Genomic DNA, 25,565 nt, shown 5'->3' with positions numbered 1-25,565 from the left:
ATTGCTGAAACCAATAAGTAAAGATTCAGAACAGGCAGTTTGTTTTGAAGCTGATTGCTTACTGGCAGTGAAGAAGAAAGAAGATTAAGAATAGAGACACATATTGTAATGCACAGCTACAGAAAAGCAGGCTTACATAAGCTGTCTCAGAAAGGAAGGATGCCGTATTTCAAATTCAGTGCCTTTAAAAACCAGTCCAATGTAGTCACGTTCTATGTTTATTCCTATTTCAGTCCTTGGCCCTCATGCTGTCAATAAAGATGGCAGTCACTGCTAATGTCATAAATAAATAAATGTGCTGTCTGTCCAGTAGCAGATAGAATGAAACAGTTCATTTGACGTGAATCCACCAAATGAGCCAGTCCAGATTTGCTCATTTCTGTGTGCTCATTTCACACAGGTGAAAGTCTACCACATCATCAAGCCTTAGATACCTTTATAACTTTGCTGTAATTTCACTTGTTTTTCTGACTTTGATGTTCCTTGAAATTTTATATTCTATTTTACTAATCACTTGACTTGGTGGCTACATACATTTCACAATACAGTAATTCATAGATTTCTTTCTGTTTTTTCTACAGAGCAATGCTGATGACTGCTTGTGATTTATCAGCCATAACCAAACCATGGCCAGTTCAGCAACGGGTATATGCTTAATTTTAAGATTTGCCAAATACAAACTCCACATAACAGCTTCTGCTTCCTCCATCCAGGCCTTATTGCAAAGGCAATGGTGGAACGCAGAGCCTTAGGAAGCAGTCCTTCAAAGTGCTGTACGTGGACTGAAGACTTTCTCAGGTCTTTGTAGCAAGATCAGTGCACTTAGCTATGTCACCATGTTAGCAGTAATCTGAAGGTAAAACAGGAATCTTTGTTCTTTCCAACATTTCTGAGTTACTACAAGGCAGTCAATTGATACAACACACTAGTATCACCTGAGCTTTTTCTATGTGTTTATTATTCCAGCTGTTATCAGTGGTAAGATGCCTATGTGCCATTTTATTCACTTTGCTTTGTGAGAGTAAATATCAGCACACGCAGGTGTTTTGTTTGTGCGTAGATGTGTGCATGAAGAATTCTAAAAGCTAGCTGTTAAGCTGGAGAGTGTCATTATGGGGGGGTCCCAGTTCGATATATCCTAAGGAGAGATAGGAAACACAGGGAACAGTTTTGATTGTAGGTAGCAGGCAAACTTTAGAGCTCTCAATGTGTGAAATCTCTTACAGATTGCTGAGCTTGTAGCTACTGAGTTCTTTGATCAAGGAGATAAAGAGCGGAAGGAACTCAACATAGAACCAACAGTAAGTGGCAGTATCGTGTGGAATCACCTCTTTCAAAATGGCTTCTACAAACAGCACTTCACGTTCCTTTCAAAAGCCACAATTTCTTCCACTGACCAGAATACAGGACCAACTCCTTCCCTGTCCTCCTAGTAGTCAGTTGTCTTCTGCGGTTCCCAGACACCAACAGTGTGTCATTATCTCTGAGCCGGAAGAACAGACAGCATTATTTCTTCTAAATCAGTATTACTAAATTGTCTAGGAAATACATTCCTAAATTGGAAATAGATTCCTAAATTGGTACCTATTTGCAGCCTATCCAAAAACAGTAAGCTTGTCTATTCGTCTAGCTATTTGGGCTCTGTCAGTCCAAAGACAATCTCCTAAGGCAAGTTATACAGTCAAATTACCTGCATTGTAACACATGTATTGATACCCTGCTGTGCTGAACCTGCTGTGCTTTTTAAGGTGCTGCTTTTTAATTCCAGCCTGTCTCTTTGGTATTGGTTGGGTTTTTTATTTAATGCATTTAAACACAGAGCTTGTTTACTTCTTTTCTGCAGGATCTAATGAACAGAGAGAAGAAAAATAAAATTCCCAGCATGCAGGTTGGATTCATAGATGCTGTTTGTTTGCAGCTGTATGAGGTATGGTGCCTAAGAAAGAATTGCAAATATCTAAAACCAGAACAGCTCACTGTAGCCCCTAATAGATGCAGATTTAAAATTAGAATAAAAATCAAATAAAAAACCTAGTCCCTTAGTTAAAAAATATTTTTTTTGTTATATATTACATATGGCTCATTAATCAGTTGAAGAAATTATTATTTTAGTAGTTATCATTAATGGTATGTTTGCCTGATGAATGTATTTTGTTATAATTTTTTAAAACCTAGTAGTAATTACTGTGCTCTGTGCACTTGGCATTAGATTCCTGGGTTATATTCTGGATTCCAGCAGCTCCAGTGAGCTGCTATGATCATCAGGGAAAGTCAAAAAATGAATGCTTTGCTATGTAGGAAAAGAATGGTATCCATGTAGTGCACTGATAAAAAGTATTGTTGAAGAGTTTTAAAGAATTCAGAATTCTTCATGCAAAAGGCAATATGCTATGTATAGGAAATTTACCCGAGTTTAACATTTCCCATCCCGTTTTTTTCTTTCTCTTTCATCACACACAAAAGCAGCGCATGAGAGAATTCATTGAAATGTTTTTCATCCTGGTCACAAACTGTATAAGCAGATACTTGGTCAGATATAGTGTGAAACAAACATACTGATTTCTGATTTTTTTAAACCAGTAAAGCACTAGAGTGAAAGCCTGTTCATTGGGACTGTAGCAAGCATTTTACAGGAACTGAGGTGAGAAAAAGAACAGTGAGGAACAGATAGTCTCTCTTAAGAATCTTCCAGTGGGAGGAACAAGGTGATTACTCAAATTTTTCCCTCTTACACAGTAAACTTTTCTAAAAAGAATCCGTATCCACCAGTTGGAAGGAAACAAGGACAGAGAAGGAAAGGGAGCTACTAGCTGCTGCCCCTGAAACTCACATGTTTCTGTGCTGTAGAAACTGTTTGTCACGAAAATAAGGCAGCCTTTGCTGGGAAGCCTCAGAAAACTGTCTCCAGTAGGAGGCAGGCTGTTGAAAGAAGACTGAGTGTCTCTGGAAAGGTACAGACTATACTAACAGAAAATTCTTTGAACAGAACACCTGAGCAGGTTTGAACGCCCACAGCTCCAGAGCCTGAACTTCTATACTTTCTCTTGTTAGGGGAGGGCTTTACCTTTCCATTTATGAAAAGACCAAAAAATTTTCAATTATTTACTCTGAAATATGCACTGCAGCTTACATCAACAGTTACCAAGTGATACTAGTCCAAACTTTACCCAGCTCCTGTACAGTTCCTGCAAGGAAATGACGTGCATGAGTAATTTCTAGCTACTGTGCCCCACTTTGTAACTGCAGCTTTGTATGCCACAGTGAATACAAAGCCATTCCTGGTTAGCAGCCAAAAGCACCTACAAACGTTTGGAGTCTTCTCCCTTCTCTTTAATTGGGGAAGAAAGAAGGAGATGCTGCGTCCACAGGAGGGGGTCTAAGCAGCATCTTTTTGTTCAGAACATGTTGCCTCTTACAGCTTTCAGTGTATCACTCTTAGTTGTCATCTTGTCTCAAAGTCTGACCTGAACTGGAACAGCACGTAGCAGGCTGACAGTGTCTGGGACTTTAAATAGACTCAGAGTATGCCAGCATGTGCCCTAACCAGACAGATAAGTGAGAGTGACTTACCTGCAGGGGCAGAGAGTGCTAAAGAGGATGGGAAGCCTATGAGGAAGTGTCAAAACCTGTAACAGTACTAGTAAATCCAAGGAAGGGGCTATAGTTTGAGCTGATCCAGTGTTTGTTTATTTTGACTGGAGTACAAGGAGGGGGTATTACCTGCTTACACAGATTTTTGTTTTCTTCAATGAGTAATAAATGGTAAAACACATAAACAACTCCAATGTTACTTTGAAAATGAACAAGCACACAGTTCACTCTCCAATGTTCTAATGCTATAAAAAGAAACAATAAACAGGGTTGTAGTGACAGCCTTTTCACTGCTTTCTTAGCTTTCATCCAGTCAGTAGGAATTTGACACACAATGCAAACAGAGAGGAGTTCCCAATACAGCACTGCAAATATGTGACTTACCATGTTATTCAGAGTAGGTCAGATCCCAATGAACTGAAGTTTTGTGGCTTGTGTTAGCTAGGTAACCAGTGCAGTTAAACTGAATGGTCTACAAGTCTTCCCTTTAAGTTCAGAAATCTGAAAAAATAAGAGAAGTGTGTTTCATTCTCTTCATTTTTTAATTGAAAAAAGCACCATTTAGCAGTTTTAAATGCTGTTTAGATATATTCAGATAAATAAAACAGGAAAACTCCAGAGATATTTGACAGCCCCATTCTTCTTATAGAGGTATAAATCAAGAATAATTCAATTAAGTCTACTGGAACTAATGAAGCAGCCTATAAAGCCAAAAGGAACTATGAAGATTTATATAAGCTGATAATTCAGTAGGGTCCCTATGTAAAGTTACGGGAGAATTAGACATTGCTACCTCGTGTTATTTGAATGAGACCTGAATTCCATGTGAAATTCTGACTGATTTTATGTTCTGCATAGTGACTAGCAGAGGGGCCTGGATTCTTGTCTGTGTACTTTGCAGTCGGTTAGAGTAGTTATAGAATCAGTGGGCTCAAATACTCTTTCCCATACCTTGTTGTCACACACTGTCTGAACTATTAAACTGCTACTTTACACTTCTAAATAGTGTGACTTCATTCTAAAAGCCAAAAGAACCCTTTATGCAAGTAAGGACTGATTGTCATAGAGTGAGGATACATTTTCATTGTTTCCATCAGGAAAGAAAAACATACAAAAACGCTTATTAATTGTTCTTTTATTTATTTTTTCAATTCTATATTTAAATATCAGAATCCAGTTTTCCTTCACTCTGATCTAGTAACACAGCCACATCATGAAAAATACATGATTGACTTCAGTCACAGGTATTCCTAAAAGGCACTAAGTGTCAAATGTTATTTATGTGTCATGTGCTAACTGTCTTGAATTCAAATATTTCTGGGAGAACTCCTCTGAATCAGTTGATAACACTGTCAGTGAATATGGTCCCAGTGACCATACCTGCTCTGTGTCTGATTACCTTTCCAAGGTCATCCTTACGACCAACTTTGCTATAAATTCAAAGGACTGGCTTGCAAACAAAGTCCATGCATAGTACTTCACTAGGAATACTGGACAGGTCACTTTTGCTTAATACAACAAACTTATCATGGTTCCTTCTGCACCTATGTGTCAAGTGCTGTATGGACACCGCGGCTCAGTCTAATCTGCACTAGTGCCAGGTAATTGTGTTCATGTTTGATGTGCAGCAGGAGGCCTTCCTTGAAGTTCAAAATACAAGTTCAGTATCAATTATAGATAGACCTCGTATTTCAATCATTCTGGTTGCTCTCATGGTCATCTTTAAGAACACTTATTTTGTTGTAAATGTAATCTGTTTTACATGTTCTTAATTTATTGCAGGCCCTAACGCACGTGTCAGAGGCCTGCTACCCTTTACTGGATGGCTGTAGAAAAAATAGGCAGAAATGGCAATCCTTAGCTGAACAACAAGAGAAGAATCTGATTAATGGAGAAAGCAATCAAGCCAAACGGAACTGAGATGCTGATTTAACAACCACAAGCTTAAGTTCACATAGAAGACATAGTAATAGGGGAGTACTGCATTTTGCTAAACACTGTATGAATTTGGCTTATATTTTGCCACTGCTGTATTATTTTCCCACATTTTGAGATATAGCATGACCGTGTATATGCCAAGGTTATCTAAAGATAGTGTGTTTCTTTTATTACATCTGACTGAGATGGAAAAAGATCTGCAAGGGTAGTTTTTGCTACCCTGTTCCACAAGAAGGTACGAGTGCAGTTACTTGACTGTCCCCGAGAGCCTATTACTTCATAGATGTACATAGTTGTTTAGTGATCATGTCGTGGCCAGTATCTTAAAGACTACTGCATTACACACCTTCTTTCCTCTTCCAATCTTGCTGTGTTACGTTATAAAAGTAATGAGCAGTCTTGCCTGTTCTCTTCCCAGAGGTTCAGAGGAAAGATTGAGACTAACTCTGGGGAGCCTCATCCAGCATACTATGCTAACCTCTTTCAGGAGACAGAACTGGGCTTCAAAGTGAAAAAGCCCCAGAATCTGTGCACCCAGTAGTTTTTTTCATATTAGAGGAAGGTCTTAGCAAATGTCTTACATTTGGAGAAATTTTTAAAAACCCTGTGAATTACTAGGCAATGGGGGTCTTAGGAATTTTGTGGTAGAAGCGTCATAATTATCCATGAATAATGGAAACTGCTTGAAGATTGATGTAATGTCACAACGTAATTGACAGGCTGCCATGGAAGAACAGCTCCCATAGAAAGCTGCAAGAAGCACACAGAGAAATGGAAACTAAACAGCACCATTTTTATATGCTGGTTTTAACTTAATTTGGAAGCTGAATTTAACATCATCATAACCAACAGATGAAACGATGGACAGGAAGAGTAGAAGGGAATGTGACTGCAAGAGCAAGAGATGAAAATCTGAATGAGAATGACGCAGGAGTGGCACACTTCTGGTGACTATCAATGACTGATTCTTTAGGCCAGTGCTATCATGAAATGTCTATGACCACTTTGAAGAAAGTTTTATGTTAACATCTTTTAAAAATAATTTTTAGCATTAGTTAATGTTAACAATGATTAATCACAATGTCTTAAAGGAATAGGAAAAAAGAATACTAAAAGCAAAAATAGCTGAGAATGCTACAGGGATTTGCCATTTGTATATGAGGCGTTAACGTTCAGAAAAGTAAGAAATCCATTAACTTGCACTAGTTACAAAAGCAACATTGATATTTTATTTAAATGAAGATGACTAATAAAAATTGTTTTGAATTGGGAACCAATTCAAGAAAATATACACATTAGACAAATCCCAAAAGAGTAATACAAAGAGAGTACTATTCTTTGGGTAGGCAGGATTAGGAGATTAATGTCAGCAATCTAAGATTGGTTAGCAGTAGGTGTAACTTTGGCTGCACAGAGACACAGAAAATGTTATTTTTTTTAATATGGAGTAATGATTTTTCAGTTAAAATCAGCAATAGTATTAGGCAAAAGTAATACATTTGGGATTGTACTTTGAAGTGTGGGAGTTTATTTCTATCCATCACAGTAATCCAGAAAATTCTAGTTGGAAACTGCAATAAATTCTTCTTCCCAGGAAATTATCAGTCCCCCCTTGTAAGAGCTGGTCAGAAAGACAGTGAAAACCACCTCTTTTTATCAGTGTCTGCATTTAGATAAACTATACCAGAAGCTAACAAAAGATGAAGCAAATGTTTCAAAATGTTGGACAACAGTGAGTTTCACAATTTTTTTAAATGTAGCATAAGGTATTCTGACAGTCTGCAGCATTTCGGCTAACGTAAGTTATTTGGCACTGATTAAATCCTATCTCAAACTTCTCCAATGACTACCAATTATATATTATTGCAGCTGAATTTGAAAACATTCTTCTACAAAAGTATTTTTCCTGATTTTTTTTTTCCAGATTTTCAAAAAAAGTATGGAGTTCAACAATAATTAAGAATTCTAGGGCTACTGTTATGCAGTGCTCCATATGTGTATTTATATGCATACACAGTACAATATATATATGTAGTATGTCATAGCTATGCAGAAAAATGACCGCAGCCTACCCCCGCAACATACCCCCCCAAAAAAAAGTTTTTAGGTACTTTTTGATAAATAGGAAACTTTGCTTCAGGATTTGCATAGTCCTTGTATATTCTTCTCCTTGAACGCTTGAGATACTGAAATATAATTATTACGCTAACTGATGAGATACATATTTAATATAAATATGACTAAAGTGTATGTATATAAAGGTGTATTCCTTCTAGTATGGTTGAGACTAGTAATTCATGGTGACAACACAGCAAATCAACTATGGTGATATTACAGCGTAGTGACGTATCATTTACATTAAGATCCCAGTACGTCTTTGCTATATTGTGTGTTCAGCAAAGCTTTATTATGGCATAAATTTATAACTACTACAAAGGAGTGCTGGATTCATACCTCTGACTTGAAAAATATGGACATGATGTTGCATTTTTTCAAAGTTCACTTAAAATGAACACAGTTATACAGTATGTGCATATATTCAATTACATATCTGTACACATTTATCCCGCAGAATCTCTTGCACTACAAATATTGGAAAGTACATAGAAATACAGTTCCTAGTAAATAAACCATTTAAATGTCGTAATACACCTGTATCTGTACATATTTCTACAAAACCAAACCCTTTAACCTACTGGTTTCAGAACCTTGAAAGCATAGATTGCTGTACTTCATGAAATTTCAGAGGGCGATCAAATTGCTTATATAGTGTTTTACTCTGCCTGAAGGCAAAGTCAGAGTGTGCTGGTTTTGTGTCATAGCTTTGTGTGAACTGTTTGCAGAAATTGCTCATTCCTTCCATAATGTAGATAGGTGACAATATGAAAAAAGGCTGCTTTCTGCCTGAAATTCATTGCCTTCAGGATTCAACATTTTCAAACCCAGCTAGTGGATCACAGCCATGCAGCTGCCATTAATTTCATCATGAGTTGTGTATCTAATTATTTTAGTCGGATCTCAAACATATTCTCTCCAACTTTTATTGTCTAGCTAAAGCAATCAGTGTGGATTATACAAGAAACAAGCTGAAATGGAGTTTAGGAGACTTAATGGAGTTTAGAGAGGACTGAGGGCTGCTGTTATTCATCACCCTCTGACGATTGCGTGCATGTAAAGATAAACTTTTGAACTCCAATCCAATGCATTTTATCTGGGAGTGGCACAAACTGACAAAATCACAACACGGTCTAATTCATATATAAGATTTTTCAAAATTACTAGGTAACTGATCTTCCAGCCCATTATATAGAAAGATTATGAAGAATCAGATCTAGCCCCTTCAAATCAGGGGATGTTGCCTGAGTGATCTGATTGTTGCCCCTCGCAGTTATGCATGAGAAGAGAGCAGAGAGTTTGGATGGAAAAAATGCCTCACTCATAATAAATTCATACATTTTTAAAGGTTTTATAGAAACCTAGTATTTCAGGCAAATTTATACATTAGCTTTAGTTAGGAGTCTTGTCTCTGTGATGCTGTAGTTTCTTTTTCATGTCAAATCACATGCAGTTTACATTCCACAAGGTTTCAGCTATATTTCACAGTTCCCTGCTGTACTTCTTCAGGGACTTGCACTAATTTGAAAGATAAGCTTGAATATTGGATCTTGAATAAAAAAACCAGTTTGGCCAGAGTATGATAAATAATGAGGGCTGGATTTTTTGGTTTGGACTTTCACAGGAACAAGAAACATCACAGAATCTGGCCTGGTAATTAGTAACACTTGCTAAATACAGCAAATTGTGACAGCAAGATATTTTATCTTTGTCATTGCTAGATGAATAGAAATTGCATGGGAAGGTGTATTTTCCACATAAAGAAGTTTGTTTCCATAGAGAAACTCGTATCTAAGTACCACTGTTTGTAAATGTATATTTATGTGACAATGCTATATAATAGCTAGTTTCCACTAACTTTCACAGCATGAGCTTGTCATGCTAGGGCCTAAGGCATGCTCAAATGCCCATTTGAAATCAATTACATGATTCCCATTTACCTCAGTGGGAGTTGGATTGAGCTGTATAGAAAGTGAAAAAATGGGTCAAATCCACCCTTTTTACCTATAAAGAGGGACCAAACTCTTACCCTTGGTAACACCTGCCTCACCTGCTCTTTGTTGTATTCAGCTATTCCTGCTGATGCCCAAGGTACCTTACAGATGTAACTCAAGTTAGAATTTGAGCCCTCTATGTATTCACATGGCAGACACCTGCGTGTGTCTCTTAAAGAATGTAGTGTGAAATGCACTGTAAATAGTTTTAATATACATTTCTATTATAGTTTAATAAAAATCTTAATCACAGTCACTAGCCACTGAATTTGTCCATTTGTATTCTTTTATCTTTTAAAAATATTTGAACAAATACATAGTTTCTGGGCACAGTATTTTTGTACTAGGTTAAGGGGGTTACTCTGTATATTCTGTTCTGCCTTTAAGCACTATTAAGGTCTTCTGAATGTTACGTGTTCTCGCTTGCTTCTGTCCTATGACTACTTAGTAAAACTAGTTACATTACTTAAGAGAATCATTAGTCCTACTTACTGTACAGCTGATAGAGAATATAGAGTCAGGTTATTTTCTATGGTCAAACTGCTGCTTATTACTTATTTCCTCATTCTTCTCTTTGTACTGTTTTCATGCTTTTTAAAATAAAAAGGATGATGTCAAATTTTACTGTTTGTTAATTAACATTATCGAGGTTGAATTTTCAACACCTCATTGTTCCTTGATTCAAATCATTGCTTCTGTAAATTTATATTTTATAATAACTTCTCTAGGTCCTAGAAATCCTGAAGAGAAAAACTTCACTATTAATATCAAGAGACTTACAACATAAGTACTACTGAGATGAGCCAGTGGTAAAGTACTTCTCGTTTTAAAACCGCAAAAAATAATGCACTGCTACTAACCACTAGAGAGCACTGCAGTTACACTTATTAGGAGCTGTCAGAAACCAGTTTATTTATTGGATAAGTAGAACCAGCAAATACAACTGTTATACAGATCCATCCTCATCCTCTGCCCCCAAATATCAATTCCTGGGGTAGCATGTAAGAGAGATGTAAACAGTCAACCCAATGACTTCAAACAAAAATGTGAAAAAATTATTTTTGACAACAAAAGCCTCATCATGTTGTGAACTGCCGATCCTAGAAGTAATTCTAAACCAGTGGGCTTCTTGGCAATTTCTGTTCTTTGCCTATTAGGTTCTCCACAGCAACACTTCTGGCTTGACTTTTTTTAGCTCTAGGCAAAACCAAAAAGTATGTACATCCCTGACAAACAACAGTGTCATTCAAAAAGTTATGAAGGGCCAGATTTAGTCCAGCACAAAACCCAAGCACTGTTTGCCTGAACCAACTGCAACTTATGAGTGCAACTGAACAACTGTCTATGTATATCTACATACATCAGGTAACCGTTTGCTGTTGGGACTACAATCTTTCCAGCCCACTCACCAACCGAGTCATGCTCCTGCTTAGCCTTTGCTAGCCTACTGAATGTTTGAATTCATTTCTGAGAAGTGGCACAGTTTTCAACAGGAGTACCAGAATACATTTCTTACCCAGCCCAGAAAAGAATATAACCTTGAACGAGGGCGTTTTTGTTGAAGAGGTGAAAAAAAATATTACACTCAGTCTTTCACATCTTGCACAACTACGAGGTGTTTTTAACAAATGGAAGAGACAATAGCTCCTTCCTCCAGCCATATTTTTAGGAAGTGTGACAGCTATTGCTGACATGCATTTCACATTCCCATGAAATCTCACCCTTTAAGATTTTTTGGAAATAATTCAAATATGTGAGTTTGTTACAGTAGTAAGCTTTAGGATCTAAATTTATGTAATCTGACAGCCATTGAGTTTTTCAGCCCTTCAGAGCAGAGTAGCATTTCTTAATATGTACAGAACTTTAGAACTTCAATTTCAGTTGAAAAATATCACAAGTTATAAACACAGTAAATTTTCACTTCAGTATTTACAACAATTCAGAATTTCCTGAAATACCTGGCCGCATGTTTCCCCCCTCCATTATTCCAAAGCTCTTATTTTATTTAACATGGAAATTTATTTTTACACTTCCTGAGAGATTGAACTGTTCTCCAAACAGCTGCATTATTTTCTGTTCTGAATCTGTACTACCAAGTAAAGACAAAATCCTCTTTCCTGCTGAAATATGAAGATCATCAATTCAGCCATGGCCTGCTACTGCCCACCCAGTGGAAAATAATCGCTGATAAAGAGATCTATACTTTACCCAGGTTTCTTTTGTTTAACATTAACAAAGATCTTTAACAAAAACTAGGAGTAAAATCCATGGTTAAATCATACCACTAGTTTACACATGATACATTCACATATAGGCATTTCTTCAGAATCCTTTTTTGTAGTAGTTAATCAAGCCACTGGCATGTTATTTTATGATATACACAGCTTTTTAATAGAAGGGAAGTTCATTTTACAGATAAGTAGAGGGGTGAATTTGATCAAGGTCACATAGAAAGTCCATTTCTGAGCTGGAAATAGAACCAGGATCTGGGTGTCCGCTCTGCTTTTACGTGAGACATGAAGAAAAGAATGTTTTGTCTTGAAGCCATCTTTTCCTTTTGGATATACAAATATCTAAATATCTGAGCCATACAGGGTGCTCTCTTGCTATTATGCTGAACTTGCTATTTTACAGATGAGATTAGATTCAAGTCACTAATCCAGATAATCACAGTAATCTTTGGTGGAGTTTGGAGCTATAGCATAATCAAGAGCAAAAGTGTACTATCAGCAAATAGCTATGTTGAAATGAACTAAAAGTCCAGTTCAAATTTTGGAGTAACTGAAAAGACTGATGCAGGCTTTCAATACTGTACATTGTTAGCTCATTGGACTCAACCCCACCCTCTGATCACATTTCATATTCTGAACAAAAAGAAACTACTTCCCTAAATTTGCCTGCTACTAAGTATTCGCCTGGAAAATATCGGAAAAGAGTATTAAGATATACATTTAAATACCTTAGATAGTCCTGACACGAAGCCCTACGGGTCAACTGACATATCAGTCTCTAAGTGACAAGTGACAAATGGCACTAATACTCAGAGATTCATATAACCTTTACTGGAAAAGCACACTTATTTTTATTGGCAGTTGTTCACTGTCACCCTCTTTTCATTGAAACTAGGCTAGATTCTACTATTCTAGGTAATCCTACGATTCATTTTGGCACGCAGTAACGGATGAAGTAAATACCTGAGTTGTTACTGCTTTAAGAAAATCCTGCATTTTGCTTCTAGATTTTTTTAACCTGGTGCTTATTAGCTCATGCACTTGCCGTTCTCTCCAAAAATCAACTCTCAAAAACATGCAGCACTTTATGGATCAGAGCCACTACACAGAAATTAAAAAGGAGTGTATACAGACACTTAAGAGTAAGTTTTAAGATCCACAGCCCACTACCAACTAATCAGATGAATGGATCTATACTCAGTGGAAATTTCTAAGTAATCTTCAAATGTTGAATCTTTATGTTGAATAGGTTGCATATTAGCAGCATTCAGGAGATTCTCCTTGAACCAAAATAAAACCAGAAACTTAGCAAACAGGCAGCTGGAGCAGAACAAAATCTAGCTCAAGTATGATATAATCCTGCTGCAATACAACATCCAATTGCAATACGTACTTTGAAATTATTTATCCAAGAGATGGCATTTGTTAGGCTCCATTGAGCTCCTTGTTGCTAGGCCACCCATAGTTATGCTAAAGTTGGCTTTACTGGCATAGAATTATCTACTTATCGTATCTATATAAATTTGAATGTTGTGGTTTAAATGCTTAGTAAAACTTCACAATAAGGGATCCAGGGGCACTTCAATGATTTAAGCGCCCAACCGTCTTTGCAATCCATCCCAAGACACAGAAGGATCATGCAGTAGAAAACACGCATAAACACTGCCAAATCAGTACACAACTACCTGACAGAAACCAGTTAATCTGCATGGTTTTAACAGGGATTCATCTCTCTCTTAATATGTAGTATTATATGTAATCATATTTACATAGTGTATTATGTTTATGCTGGCACCAAGCCATTATCACTCCATGGTAAAGCTGAGTTCTACTGTCCTAGCTAATTTTATGCAAAACAACTTGAAGATAAGCCACAAAACAATAAGTAGGATAGATGAATATAACCCACTGCAAAAGCATTTGTGTCACCCAGATCTTTGGAACCTCATTGTCATAACCAGATCTTTGGAACCTCATTGTCATAACCACCATAATCACAGACTGGCATGATGAAATTGGCATGACCATATAAGTTAATAATTTATTTCCATCCACCTCATCTCAAGATCAAACTTCAAAGTTAATAAGTTTGTCCATTTTCACTGTTCTGAAGCTGGCACATTGAACAAAGCCAGGAATACACACCCTTTGCTTTCACGACTTTCATGCAACCAGCAATACTAAAAAACAAGTTTTCCAATGCACTATCTAAGCAAAAATTGTAGTTTTGAAAACCACACAAGGAAGAGGTAGACAGAAGAAGGAAAAAGGTTGTGGAATATTCCAATGACAACAACAACAAAATCTTTAAAACAATTGTAATTATAATTTTAGAAGGAAGCCCAGCTTTTATAGGAACTCAAAAGAACTCTGAATAAAGTGCGTATCATATGATTCCAGTACATGTAAGAAAACTGAAGTCAGATTTTAGTGTGTTAATAGTCCTAAGTAACTCGTGTAAATTGTGAGAGATTAAAAAGACATCTGCTTTTTCTAGCACTGACATTTCCATCAGACCTCAAAGAAGAACAGTTCTTTATGCTGTCAGCGCTAACCGACGTAGAGACACCATGAAACTCGTAAATATTGACCACCTGTGGAGATTCTTACTTAACTGACAGATCTGTGGGCCTGATCTGAACAGGATCCTAAGGATTCATGCCCAGTGACAAGAAACGTTAAGGAAGGGAAAAATGGGACAGAAAGGGAGCAACAAGCTTTGATATGAAATTCAGGACCCAGCTACTCGCTGCTCCCGTGATGAAAAGGTTTGGAGTTGGCTGGTTAGCCTGACTTCTGAGGGAGACCAAAGAATCACAAGGGGGGGAAAGGCAAGTTGTGAGATAACTGACCGGAAAAGCACATCTGAGAGATCTTCCTGTTAGTTGAGGACTTGCTCCAGAAGACACCCACCCCCCCCCCCCCTTTTTTAAGGTTCAGAAAAATTGCTGAAGTTAGTTTAGTTTGATGTAGATATTTGCACTTAAGCTCCAGAATGTCACTACTCTGAGTAATTTTTTCAGAGGTTAAGAAGATAGACTGGATTCAAATGAGGAAAGTAATCAGTAACAGTTTTGTTTAAATATATAAACACCACTTCAGATACCTTAGCATTTCTTAAATGAAATGAATCAGCAGGTTCTTGAACAGAATGCAGAACCCACCTATAAAAGTAGAAAAGCTTTCCTGAAATGCTCAAAATAAAAGGTCATTTCCCATTTGTTAGATTTCACAATTTTCTAGCAGATACAACAGAAGTGGTTCAAAAGTCGCAATACACCACTGCCAGAAAGAACACTTCTGCAAAGACTGTAAAGACAGTTAATAAATTTGTTAAGCAACAATAAATTGTATGAACTATAACCAGACACCAGGTATTTTTTTTTTTTATGTATATATACTAAATAAATCATACAGATTGATGATGCTAACTACAAAGGTCAAGATACACTCCAGTGCAATAAAAAGAGATAATCTGACTCTAACAGAAGGTAATTTTGCCCATTTTCTGAGCTGTCTGAAGGGCAAGATGGGCATCCATGATAAGCACAGCACTGGGCACGGGCTATAACACTTTTTGAGACACTGAGTTTGGATTTAGCACCAAGCTAACACAACTACACAGCTTCCATTTTATAGTTGGCTGATTTTTACCCAGTTCCAATTACAGGGGCTAGCATGTATGTATTTCCCTAAGTCAAATGTCTTGCCTGTACCTGACAATGCTCCAGTTCACAGTGAGATGCAGTATTTCAATTTTGTCCTTCACAAAAGATGTTAATTCTGGAATTCTAATATTTATATAGAGGCAGGATTTTTTTCTCCCAAAATTATGCCTACTTCTTTGCAAATTTTACTTTAGAACTTCTATGTAAGTCAAGGTGACAAAAAACTGCATTAAAATGTAGGAAGAAACTGCATGTAAAAACTACATAATGAGACCTAAATGGTGTTATTAAACAGATATTGTGAGCTACTTCCCTTACCGCCATTAAGAGTAAACAGCCTGAACACCTTCCATCTGGCAGGCTTCTTTACCCTCCAAGACAGGACTAAAAGAGGTAGGAAGAGGAAAGAACAGGTAGCTAGTACAGGAAGAGTGGCAGGCTCTGCTTCTTCCTAGCCTTAGAGAAAAAAAGGCATTTCTAAGATGGAAGACCACAGCTTTGAGGAAGGCAAACGACAGCCGCTGGAAGAGTGGAAGACAAGAGGACAAGCTGCAGCCTGAAGAGGACACGTGTCCACAACCCCAGTCCTTGGCATTTGCAGGTGAACCTTCCCACACAGAACAGGGACATGGCTGTGGGCTCCTGCTCTCTCCCAGCTGGGGCTGTGCTGGCTTCACCAGCTTAGTGCTCCAGCATGTTCAGCGTGACCCCACGCTGGAGGTACTGTGCCCTCACAGCAACCATTCATTTAGCGAATGAGATTCTTCCCATTACCCTTCCTTCCCCACACAGTTTAGGCAAAAACCCCAGGTTTGAAACATCTGCTGTGTAAGAGGAGGTGGCTCACTTCAAATGAAATGAATTAGGAAACACTCATAAAAGGACCTCTGTTGGAAGATCTGAGATAACCTCTGCAAATTACTGCTGGGAGACTCTTCTTGAACTGGAACAGCTGTAGTTGCTAAATACTAAAGAAATATACTAAATAAATTATACAGATTGATGATGCTAACTACAAAGGTCAAGATACACTCCAGTGCAATAAAAAGAGATAATCTGACTCTAACAGAAGGTAATTTTGCCCATTTTCTGAGCTGTCTGAAGGGCAAGATGGGCATCCATGATAAGCACAGCACTGGGCATGGGCTATGACACGAGCTTTTCACAACTACAACAGCCTAGCTTACACCAAATCCCATCTTTCAAAAGACCAAAGGGTCTGGAAAAGTCAATTTTAACTCTAATGCATGCTCAGCTTCTAGCACCGTTTTGGCTGCAAGTATGGCACCTTTCCCTACATCACTCACAACAATATGAACCTACATTATTTTTTCTTTTCTTTTCATCAAGTGAGAAATACTTGTTGTGCTATTGTTCCTCTCCAGTCTGTTAGCCAGATTACTACTGATTTCAAAATGAAGCTGACTGGAGTGAAAAGCCACACTATTCTGGTATTGCTAGCAAAGTTCTAAATTGATAGTTACACTTCACTAAAACCTCTTGATCCAGGCTGCAATCCATAGATGTACAAGATTATGATAACATGAGACACTGTTAAAATTTGGTAAGTAGAGCACAACCCATTACCTGTGTGCTAAGCAAAATCCAATTTGGCGTTCAGGATTTACATTCACATTTTGAAGCTAACAGATAGTAAAGCTGATGCCATCCATGTGAACAGAATAATTATAACCCTAAACTTGGTAAAGAAAAAGGCTGATGCAATAGTTTTGGTCAGTTTCAGGTAGCACCAATCAGAGAGGAAGGGGAGTGGGGGAAGAAGACGACTCATGGTCTGCATTATCATTGAACAGACAAAATCTGGGACCTATGGAAACGAACCACATCAGGTAAATTCACTTAGCTGCACATCTTTTTCTGTTGTAGGGATGGGTTAGATGCACATAGTATTCACTGAATGTGTTATAATGAAGAAAATTTGTAGAAACTGCTCAGAATTTAAACTATATAATAAAGAGTGAGCACATGAATACAGAATATCATCCCAATTTTCATAGCTCAGCACTAGACAAGAAGCAAGTGGATAGTTTTCTGAAAGAATGTGCAGACATTCAGGAAATCCTCTGTCCCATGCTTATTATGTTGAGCAGAACAGATCTCTACCAAATTATAACAGGCACAGTAGAGATTTGTGTCTGGTTTGTTGGGTAAATATATTTTCTCCAGTTGCAGAAAGACAAGCATGAAGATACAACAGAGAGAGAAAATGTCAAGACATTTTCTTAGTCTAATTATAGCTTTCACTAGATAGCCAATTTTTACTACAACTCAAATATGGTGAATAAAATGAATGGATTAGCAATTCTTTGTTAAGATGAGAAATAAAGATACTGTCATGATTTGGGGGCAGTAACAGAGAGATTCAGCAGTGTGGTCATGATTGGAAATTTGATTAAACTACAGTAAACTTCCCCTTGAAATGATCAGTGCATCAGTTGAGCTTTAGTCAGCCACATCATCCTGTAAATTGCTTTCAAGATAAGCCAGTACATAAATTCTCTTTGCAAGGATCTGTTTCTTCAGAACAGTCCTCCTACAGACAGAAACATGGCATTCAATGGTGCTTGGAAAATCGACAGAAATGAAAATTATGAAAAGTTCATGGAGGCGATGGGTAAGTCTTACTTTTCCAATGCCTTCTACAAGAATAATACCACTATGGCTGAATACAAACTCGAGCTGTCTGTGAACTACCTCCTGGCTAGCCTGTCCTTTTGCTGTCTGCTGCTCTGCGCTTGCATAGTGTACTGCATTTATTTTCAAAAGATTCCATGGGTAGGGGAGAAAGATACTGAGAAATGTTCTGGTTTTATGTTAATCTTAAGCAACTTAACTAGTTCCAGCAGATTTATTTCAGCATAGGAAAGAATCTCTAAGTCTAGACCTGAGGAAAAGGCTCGCTCAGAGAATTTGAATGATAAATTTTAAGTACAATTCTATAGCAGGAATATTATTTTGATAACATTAAACTAATTTAAAAATTATACAGGGAGGAAATCATCATTCTTCAATTTTATAGAAACACATGATTCAAGTCATTTTAACGTCATGACACTTAAATTTTGTACAAACTCTGCGTTATATGGATACAAACATAACCATTCCAGTTGGATAGTGGTTTGTATTATATCTGTAGTGGTGAATATGGCCTCAATAAAAAATGAAGAAGAATAAAAAATCAGGTCAGAATGCTGGAATAAACTCACTTAATCCCACAGAAGTCACTCAAAAGAGACAAATATAATGCTCTAGTGTGTTTTTTTTTTTCTGATTGATGTTAATTGATTTTTCTAGGTGTTAATGTGATGAAAAGAAAGTTAGGAGCCCATGATAATCTGAAGATCACTATTCAACAAGATGGAGACAAATTTACTGTCAAAGAATCAAGCAACTTCCGTACCATAGATATTGAATTCACTCTGGGAGTCAATTTTGAGTACAGTCTGGCTGATGGGACTGAACTTACTGTAAGAGACTTTCTATATAATTATATATTTATTATATCATAATGACTTTATGAAGTACAGTTTCACGATGAATGATTTGTCTTCCTAGTTTTTAATTTAAATTTTACTTTTAAAGTGTGACTGTTCAGGAATGCTTGCAGCTTATATACAAAACACAAGGTAGTCTTAGCGGTTCAACACTGTACCATGAAACTCAGGGTTCCACAGAGTGCCCAAAAAGCAGAATATGTAGCAATTTTCACATGATGAAATCCAGATGATTCCAATTTTACTTCTTATAATACTCAAATACACCACCTAGAGTGCAGAGTGTGTATTTATAAGAAATTACTTTTTCTCTGTTGATACAATTAATTAAAATAAGGTGTACTGAGCACTAAAAAAATTTACCTTGACTATTATGCAATTAAATAAACTAGTGGTGTTATTAAAATCTCATTTTTACAGCCTTTCCATCAATGTCCAAAAAAGCATTATTATACTGTTTTAATCTCTTCTCACTTTTAAGCATTCCTGCAGTCTTTAAATCAAATCAGTGTTGTATCTATTGCAAAATATTTGGGTTTTTTCCCCATTATAGGGTTCTTGGAGCATGGAAGGAAATAAACTTGTAGGAAAATTTACTAGAAAAGATAACGGAAAACCACTCACAGCATACAGAGAAATCGTAGGTGATGAACTTGTTCAGGTGAGTTAAGCAGTCACTTACATACAACTTTACAATATAAAAAATTGAAAAAAATTTAAAAGCTGTTCTGAAAGTAGGACATTTTTTCTTCAAGCCAAATAACCTCATTTATCTTTAGTTTAAAATCTCAAGTCGAGTAATCTATCTATCAAAATTTAAAACTTTAAAATAAAACTCACAATCTGTGATTTTTACATTTTTCTACCCATGTGAACTGTATCTTATCAATGCATTTTGAAGCTTGTGAATACAAGCTGTATACAGAAGATATACAGAGATAGATAGATCGATATACATGCTATATAGATGTGTTCTGACTGAAGGCCCTTTTCCAAGTGTCTGCCTTGTAAAAGCCTTACCACAGGAGCTTACCACGGGCTAATGCTGTCAATGGCTGATAACTGCCCTTTTAAAACAAAGTTTGGGGTTGGGGCAGGGGATGATGGCACAAAGGGCTAAGTTTGAGAAAAAAGGGCAATGTTTCACAGCTCTGCAGTAAAGCCAGAAACTGAGCTGAACTGTAATGCTTTAAGAACCTCTCCACTAGCCGGTCAGCTTCTTAAAAGAATAAATAAAAAAAACAACCTTATGGACAGGTGTGAGATTTGAGATATTAAAAACATACCGTCCAACCCTTCAGTGCTTCTTCACACATCTAATAAAAGCAGTCGTATAGATGAAACTTCTTAAGTAGTGGTATTGGGAATACAGCACTTCAACACTTTGGGTTTTTTCTGAAGCCCCCAAAAGCTGTCCTGTGGTGGTTCAAATGTTTGCGTAGAGAACTTACACCTATTGAAAACAGGCTGCTTTCCTTACCTTCCTTTCCTCAGAGCCTGCAGGTGGGGCTGGCAGGCCCCACGTGGGTACCAGTCACAATTAATTAAATCTCTATTGACCATCTCTCAATAGCATCTGTGACATGAAACTTTGTAATAGCAGCCATTGATTTTTCTTCTTAATTTCTTAACAGACCTACGTATATGAAGGAGTTGAAGCCAAGAGAATCTTCAAAAGGGGCTAAGCACTTCATCCAGAACAGCACCAGAATCAAAAACCAATGAAAAAAAGACCAATTTTCTACACATCCTCTGCTTTTTTTTCATTTTATGCCCTCACAGCACCTCTTAAGCTGCAATTACTTAGCCCTGTTGAAAACACGGGCTACTTCCGTATGTTTACTGTTTTGCCTTGAATAAACAAAATCCAATTACAATTTGATACAAATGCGAAAATGTTATTTGTACTGAGTCCTACCCGAGTGCCATACTGTAAAAGGCTGCAGAAACTATTTTCTATAAGCAGAACTTAAATTTTTTTTTGCACTCTTTCTCAAATGGCAGTTTCCTTACCATAATATTTATACTGATAAACAGTTTCTCTGTGTATTGAATATTGTGTAATTAGGATGGCAAAACCTAAAAGAAACCTGACAACACCCAAGTCTCTAAGACTATTCTATGTAAATATAAAGATGGTGTGATAATACAGCTCACTTGGAGGACTTAAATGATATCTCACTGATACCATGCTCATATAAATTGGAATAATATAAAGCATGTACTGATGATATACAGATATCTCACATAAAGTAATTTCATTGTATTTGTTTCTAAAAGTATGACCATGCTTTTAAACATGCAGATTTTGAGTTGTTCCAATTTATTAGGGGTTCAAATCATTCTGCATCAGGAAGAGTACTAGCAGGCTCTGAGTGAGTTTCAGGACATGAATAAAAATATTGAAGGCATTGTAACAAGATAAAGAATGATTTCAGACTATGTTGACTTCAAACATTGGTGTTTCTGAGGGGTGACAAATATGCACCATTTTCTGCTCATGTTGTCCAGTCTGTAGGTGCTATTTTCAACCCAGCCTCACCTCCCTTGAGTTGGGCTATTTCCTAAGGGTTGCAGTAAAACTGCCTCTCGAGAGTCAGCACTAGTTAAGATCTGCTGTGTCCCTCTAACTATGCCTCTTGGTGGTCATCTAGTCCTGTCCCCATGTCTACAGGGCAGCCTGCTTCCCAGCCCTGGACCCTTTCTGACACATCCGCAGAACAAACCTGTGTGCTGCCAGCACTCTTGTCCTTCAGAAAATATGCCCCGAGCTCTTTTTTTGGCTTCTGAGCTTTTTTGCACCCATGCTTCTACTGACATAGCTAGAAAGAGACTGATTACACGTAAGGCTTTGCTAAAAGGTCACAATACCATGTGGGTCCGAGGACAGCCCTGAGGTCTAACCCAAAATATGAATACAGCCGTATCTGTGAAGTCTCACAGCACTTCGTCACAAAATTCCCTGATGATGGCAAACAGCTACATAATCTTCTGCCATGTGCTTATTCACATGCCGTTACAGGTCCAATTTCAAATATTATTTCTGAACAGGTACATTTACATTATGATTTTAATGGGTTTTTAAAATACCTCGCAAAATTTAATCCCCTGTTTTCCTGGCTCTCCTTGACTGTCCTTTTGCTGGCCATAAACGAATAAAAAAGACAAACATTTTTTCCTTCAATTATTTTTATAACTGAATCTTCTCTTAGCCTGTGTTTTTGTGGTCTTCAGCGTCTCATAGCTCCCTCTACTGCCAAAATGCTTTCATGATGCAAACTGTATTCGAATTAAAAGTAGGACAGATCATCCTTCTTTATGAATTTGGATTTCCTCCCCCAGATATTGCTTGTATGCAACTTCCAGTGTAGATATTTTTTACATAATCATCTTTCAGTGGATAGATATACCACATACATCGCAATGAAGAGAATACTATTTTAAACAGTCCTTCAATTTTCAATTACAAAGAGATGTAAAACTGAAAAGCAAAGGTATGAAAAACTAAAAAAAAACCCCACCAAACAAAAAGAACCACTCTAAAATCTGGAAACAACACTATTACAAAATTCTGTCTATCTCTAAAGGCTAAAGCCTTTAAAAGAGAGAGGGATAAAAGAATAATGGCTTGCAATAAGCTATCCAACAGATTCTTTCAGTTAAGCTATACACACTGAAAAAGCAGACTAAACTATAAGACAGAAGCCCTAACCATAGAAGTTCTGTTATAGAGTTTGACCTTCATTATCAGCTGCATGTCATTACTGCTTCTAAATTGCATAGAAATATATTAACAATTACATGTCAAAGGTTTCAGGAAATTGGAGAATGCCATTTTATTCATTTAGAGACTTCACTGGCTGGAGTGAAAGCTGTATTAAGTTTCTGAATGTGTTCTCTCTTTCTTCCCTGAGCATGCTGATGCTTTAAAAAGTCTTGCACCCTTCTAGTGCAGAAAGTCGAACTCTAGCCCACGCCTGGTATCAACGCCTGATTCATAGTTATTTTGACCTAGGTTACCAGATTTGTTTGATTGATTGGCTACAATAATCACTAGGGTATTTTTTTTCAAGTGTTTGAGAAATTATTTTACTTAATTCTGGATTACATACAGGGCCACAAACTGAAAAGTAATCTGATAATTATTTATTAAAAAAAAAAATGAGAGCTCAAAAGTATTTAACAACTCCAAATACTGCAGAAGACAGATGTAGTCAGCAGCTCTACTTTAAAAATAAGGAAAAGTCTTTAAAGACTCAGTCTCTAATACTTGAGATAAGATCATTAATTAAAGGGATGTGGATCATCAATTAAAGGAGAGTGGTACAGCTTTGGTAAACTAACAAATAAGATCATTATATTAGAATGTGAATACGATAGCCTAATAAATTTGACTAGGAGACTTTTGTCTCCTAGGCAGGAATTTCACAATTACATTACTTTGCAACCGAATCGGAAATCGTTTGCTTTGGGCAAACCTACAATCCACAGTTCCTTTTGCTCAAATGAGGCAATACCGATGGATACAAGACTTTAAGGGGAAGCATTATCATTGTTTCCCCCCAAAATCTCTAATGTACTTCACCTAACACACATATGCTTAACCGATATTTGCTATATAAAAACACATTCGAGTTCATCCTTATTTCTAATGATAGAACTTATTAAGGAAAACAGCTACCTCTAAGTGTATGCTTATGAGAAGTTTGATCAGATACACCTGCTCTGCATTCTGCAGCAAGTATTGCCTTTTCTCTTAATATGAGGCTAAAAAGGGTTAATAGCTACAATGAGGAAGTTTTTGTTTAGTATACTCCTAAGTTTCTGGTCACTTCTACACACAACGAAAATAATTGCACTCCTTTCAATACTGAGTGCACTAGCTGGTCTGAGGGTAGTACCTCCCAGCTATGGGCATGGCATTAAGTTGTGCAGCTTAATTTAATTTCTTAAGCAGCTGTATGTTGTGTAAATAAAGCACACAATATACACTATCTACATGAACTTCTCCATGTTTCATTAGGGCGTACAAGCTCCAACTAACCTTCAAGGATAGGAGCGCATCTTAAAACAATTTCAATTTTCCTCAACTTCTTCACAACAGGATTTCTCAAAAGGTCTTTTAGTTTCTTCCAGAGCATCATCTGCTCTCCAAGAAACCGTATCAGGAAGAACTTGTGAATGTTTATTTCCACACAAGTCCCAACACAGCTTAACAGAATAAGGCCAACATGGTGTGACAGGACTGACCACCAGCTTTTCCCCTCACCTTTCTCTCACCTGGCCAAGCACCCTGAGGACTGGTAGGGAGCAGCAACTTGCAGTGCCCAGGTACTATCGCAGAGATGTCAGTCACCGGCTCAGAGAGAGCCTCCACAAGCATCACCTCTCCCAACACCAGCAGGAGAAGCAGACGCTCCCTCCTTGTCCAACATCTTTACCACACGAGCCCGGCCTGGCATCGCCGTTAGCTCCTCAGCAATGAGCGGGAAAGGGGCCACCGTGGCGGCAGCCTCTCAGGAGAGCCGCAAGGGAGCGCAGCCGTGCTTGGAACAGGCGGCAAAACACCACAGCCGCCACCGGGTCGCGGCAGAGCGCCCCTCGCGCGCCAACGGTCACCAACGGCCACGAACCGCCTCTAACCGCCAACTCCCTCAGCGGGGCGGGGCGGGGCGCGACGTGAGGCGGCAAGGGCGGCGCGAGGCGCGGGGCGTGGCTGCAGTACGTGCGCTCCGCTGTCATTGGCTCCCCACCCGGAAGAGCAGCCGGTGCCTGCGCGGTGGGTGCCCCCGAGCCGCGCTGCGAGCTCTGAGGAGATGGAGGCGGCGGCGCGGCGGCGGGAGCAGCAGCAGGAGCCGCCGGACGCGGCGGCGGCGGCGGATGGCGGCCGGTCGCTGTCGGGGCAGTCCTACTGGCTGGACCTGTGGCTCTTCATCCTCTTCGACCTGGCGCTCTTCGTGTTTATCTACCTGCTGCCGTGAGGGCGCCGGGCCCAGGTCAGCCGCCGCCGGGGCGAGGCGTTCCCGGGCCTGTGCGGGCTTGGGCGAGCAGTGGCGAGGAGGCGCTTGCGCCGCGGCACCGGCTGCGGGAGGGAGAAGGGGCGGCGGGCGGCCTGGGGGTGACCGGAGGGAGGGGAGCTCCTGCTGTCGGCAGCCGGACGGCCCGCGCCTGGCTGGGGTGCCCGAGCTACGGCTCCTGGCAGGGGAGCAGGCAGCTGGGAGGAGCTTTGGCGTTCCTTGCCTGCAAAAGCCTCAAAAGGCCTGGAAAAGCACAAATACCTCCGAAGAAATGTAAAGCTAATTCCAAACAACCAGCAGCTTGTTTGTTTTTTTTTTTTTTTTCTTAACAGAAAATACAGGATCAGAAAGTATGCTTAGCACTTTTTTTCATGTTTGCTCTATCTTCCAAATGATCATACAGCACTGCAAAAGTAACCAAGCTTTTTCTGTTCTCTGTAGAGCCACTATCTAATCACACGATGCACCTTATGAAAACAAGCAGTGGAAGAGGAGG

The 25,565-nt window shown here is 38.4% G+C and overlaps 2 protein-coding genes across 2 annotated transcripts in view; both read left to right on the top strand.

The window, feature by feature from the left end:
* Positions 1–10,257, top strand: part of PDE5A (phosphodiesterase 5A) — a 138,611-nt gene extending 128,354 nt beyond the window's left edge. The window contains exons 19-22 of the mRNA XM_082314774.1: positions 582–645; positions 1,227–1,301; positions 1,844–1,927; positions 5,374–10,257. Of these exons, the coding sequence (XP_082170900.1) occupies positions 582–645; positions 1,227–1,301; positions 1,844–1,927; positions 5,374–5,511 (361 nt within the window). The 3' untranslated portion in view covers positions 5,512–10,257. The remainder of the gene's footprint in view (positions 1–581; positions 646–1,226; positions 1,302–1,843; positions 1,928–5,373) is intronic.
* Positions 10,258–18,105: 7,848 nt separating this feature from the next.
* On the top strand, positions 18,106–20,737 carry FABP2 (fatty acid binding protein 2; the record flags this gene model as incomplete). The annotated part of the gene is made up of 4 exons (XM_082316180.1): positions 18,106–18,172; positions 18,853–19,025; positions 19,606–19,713; positions 20,687–20,737. The coding sequence occupies 4 exons, from the start codon at positions 18,106–18,108 to the stop codon at positions 20,735–20,737; spliced, it is 399 nt and encodes a 132-aa protein (XP_082172306.1).
* Positions 20,738–25,565: the final 4,828 nt, after the last annotated feature.

Source organism: Platalea leucorodia (assembly GCF_965183815.1).
Source record: "Platalea leucorodia genome assembly, chromosome: 6".
Classification (NCBI taxonomy): domain Eukaryota; kingdom Metazoa; phylum Chordata; class Aves; order Pelecaniformes; family Threskiornithidae; genus Platalea; species Platalea leucorodia.
The sequence above is the reverse complement of the archived record's forward strand: the minus strand, read 5'-3'. Positions and strand labels throughout refer to the sequence as shown.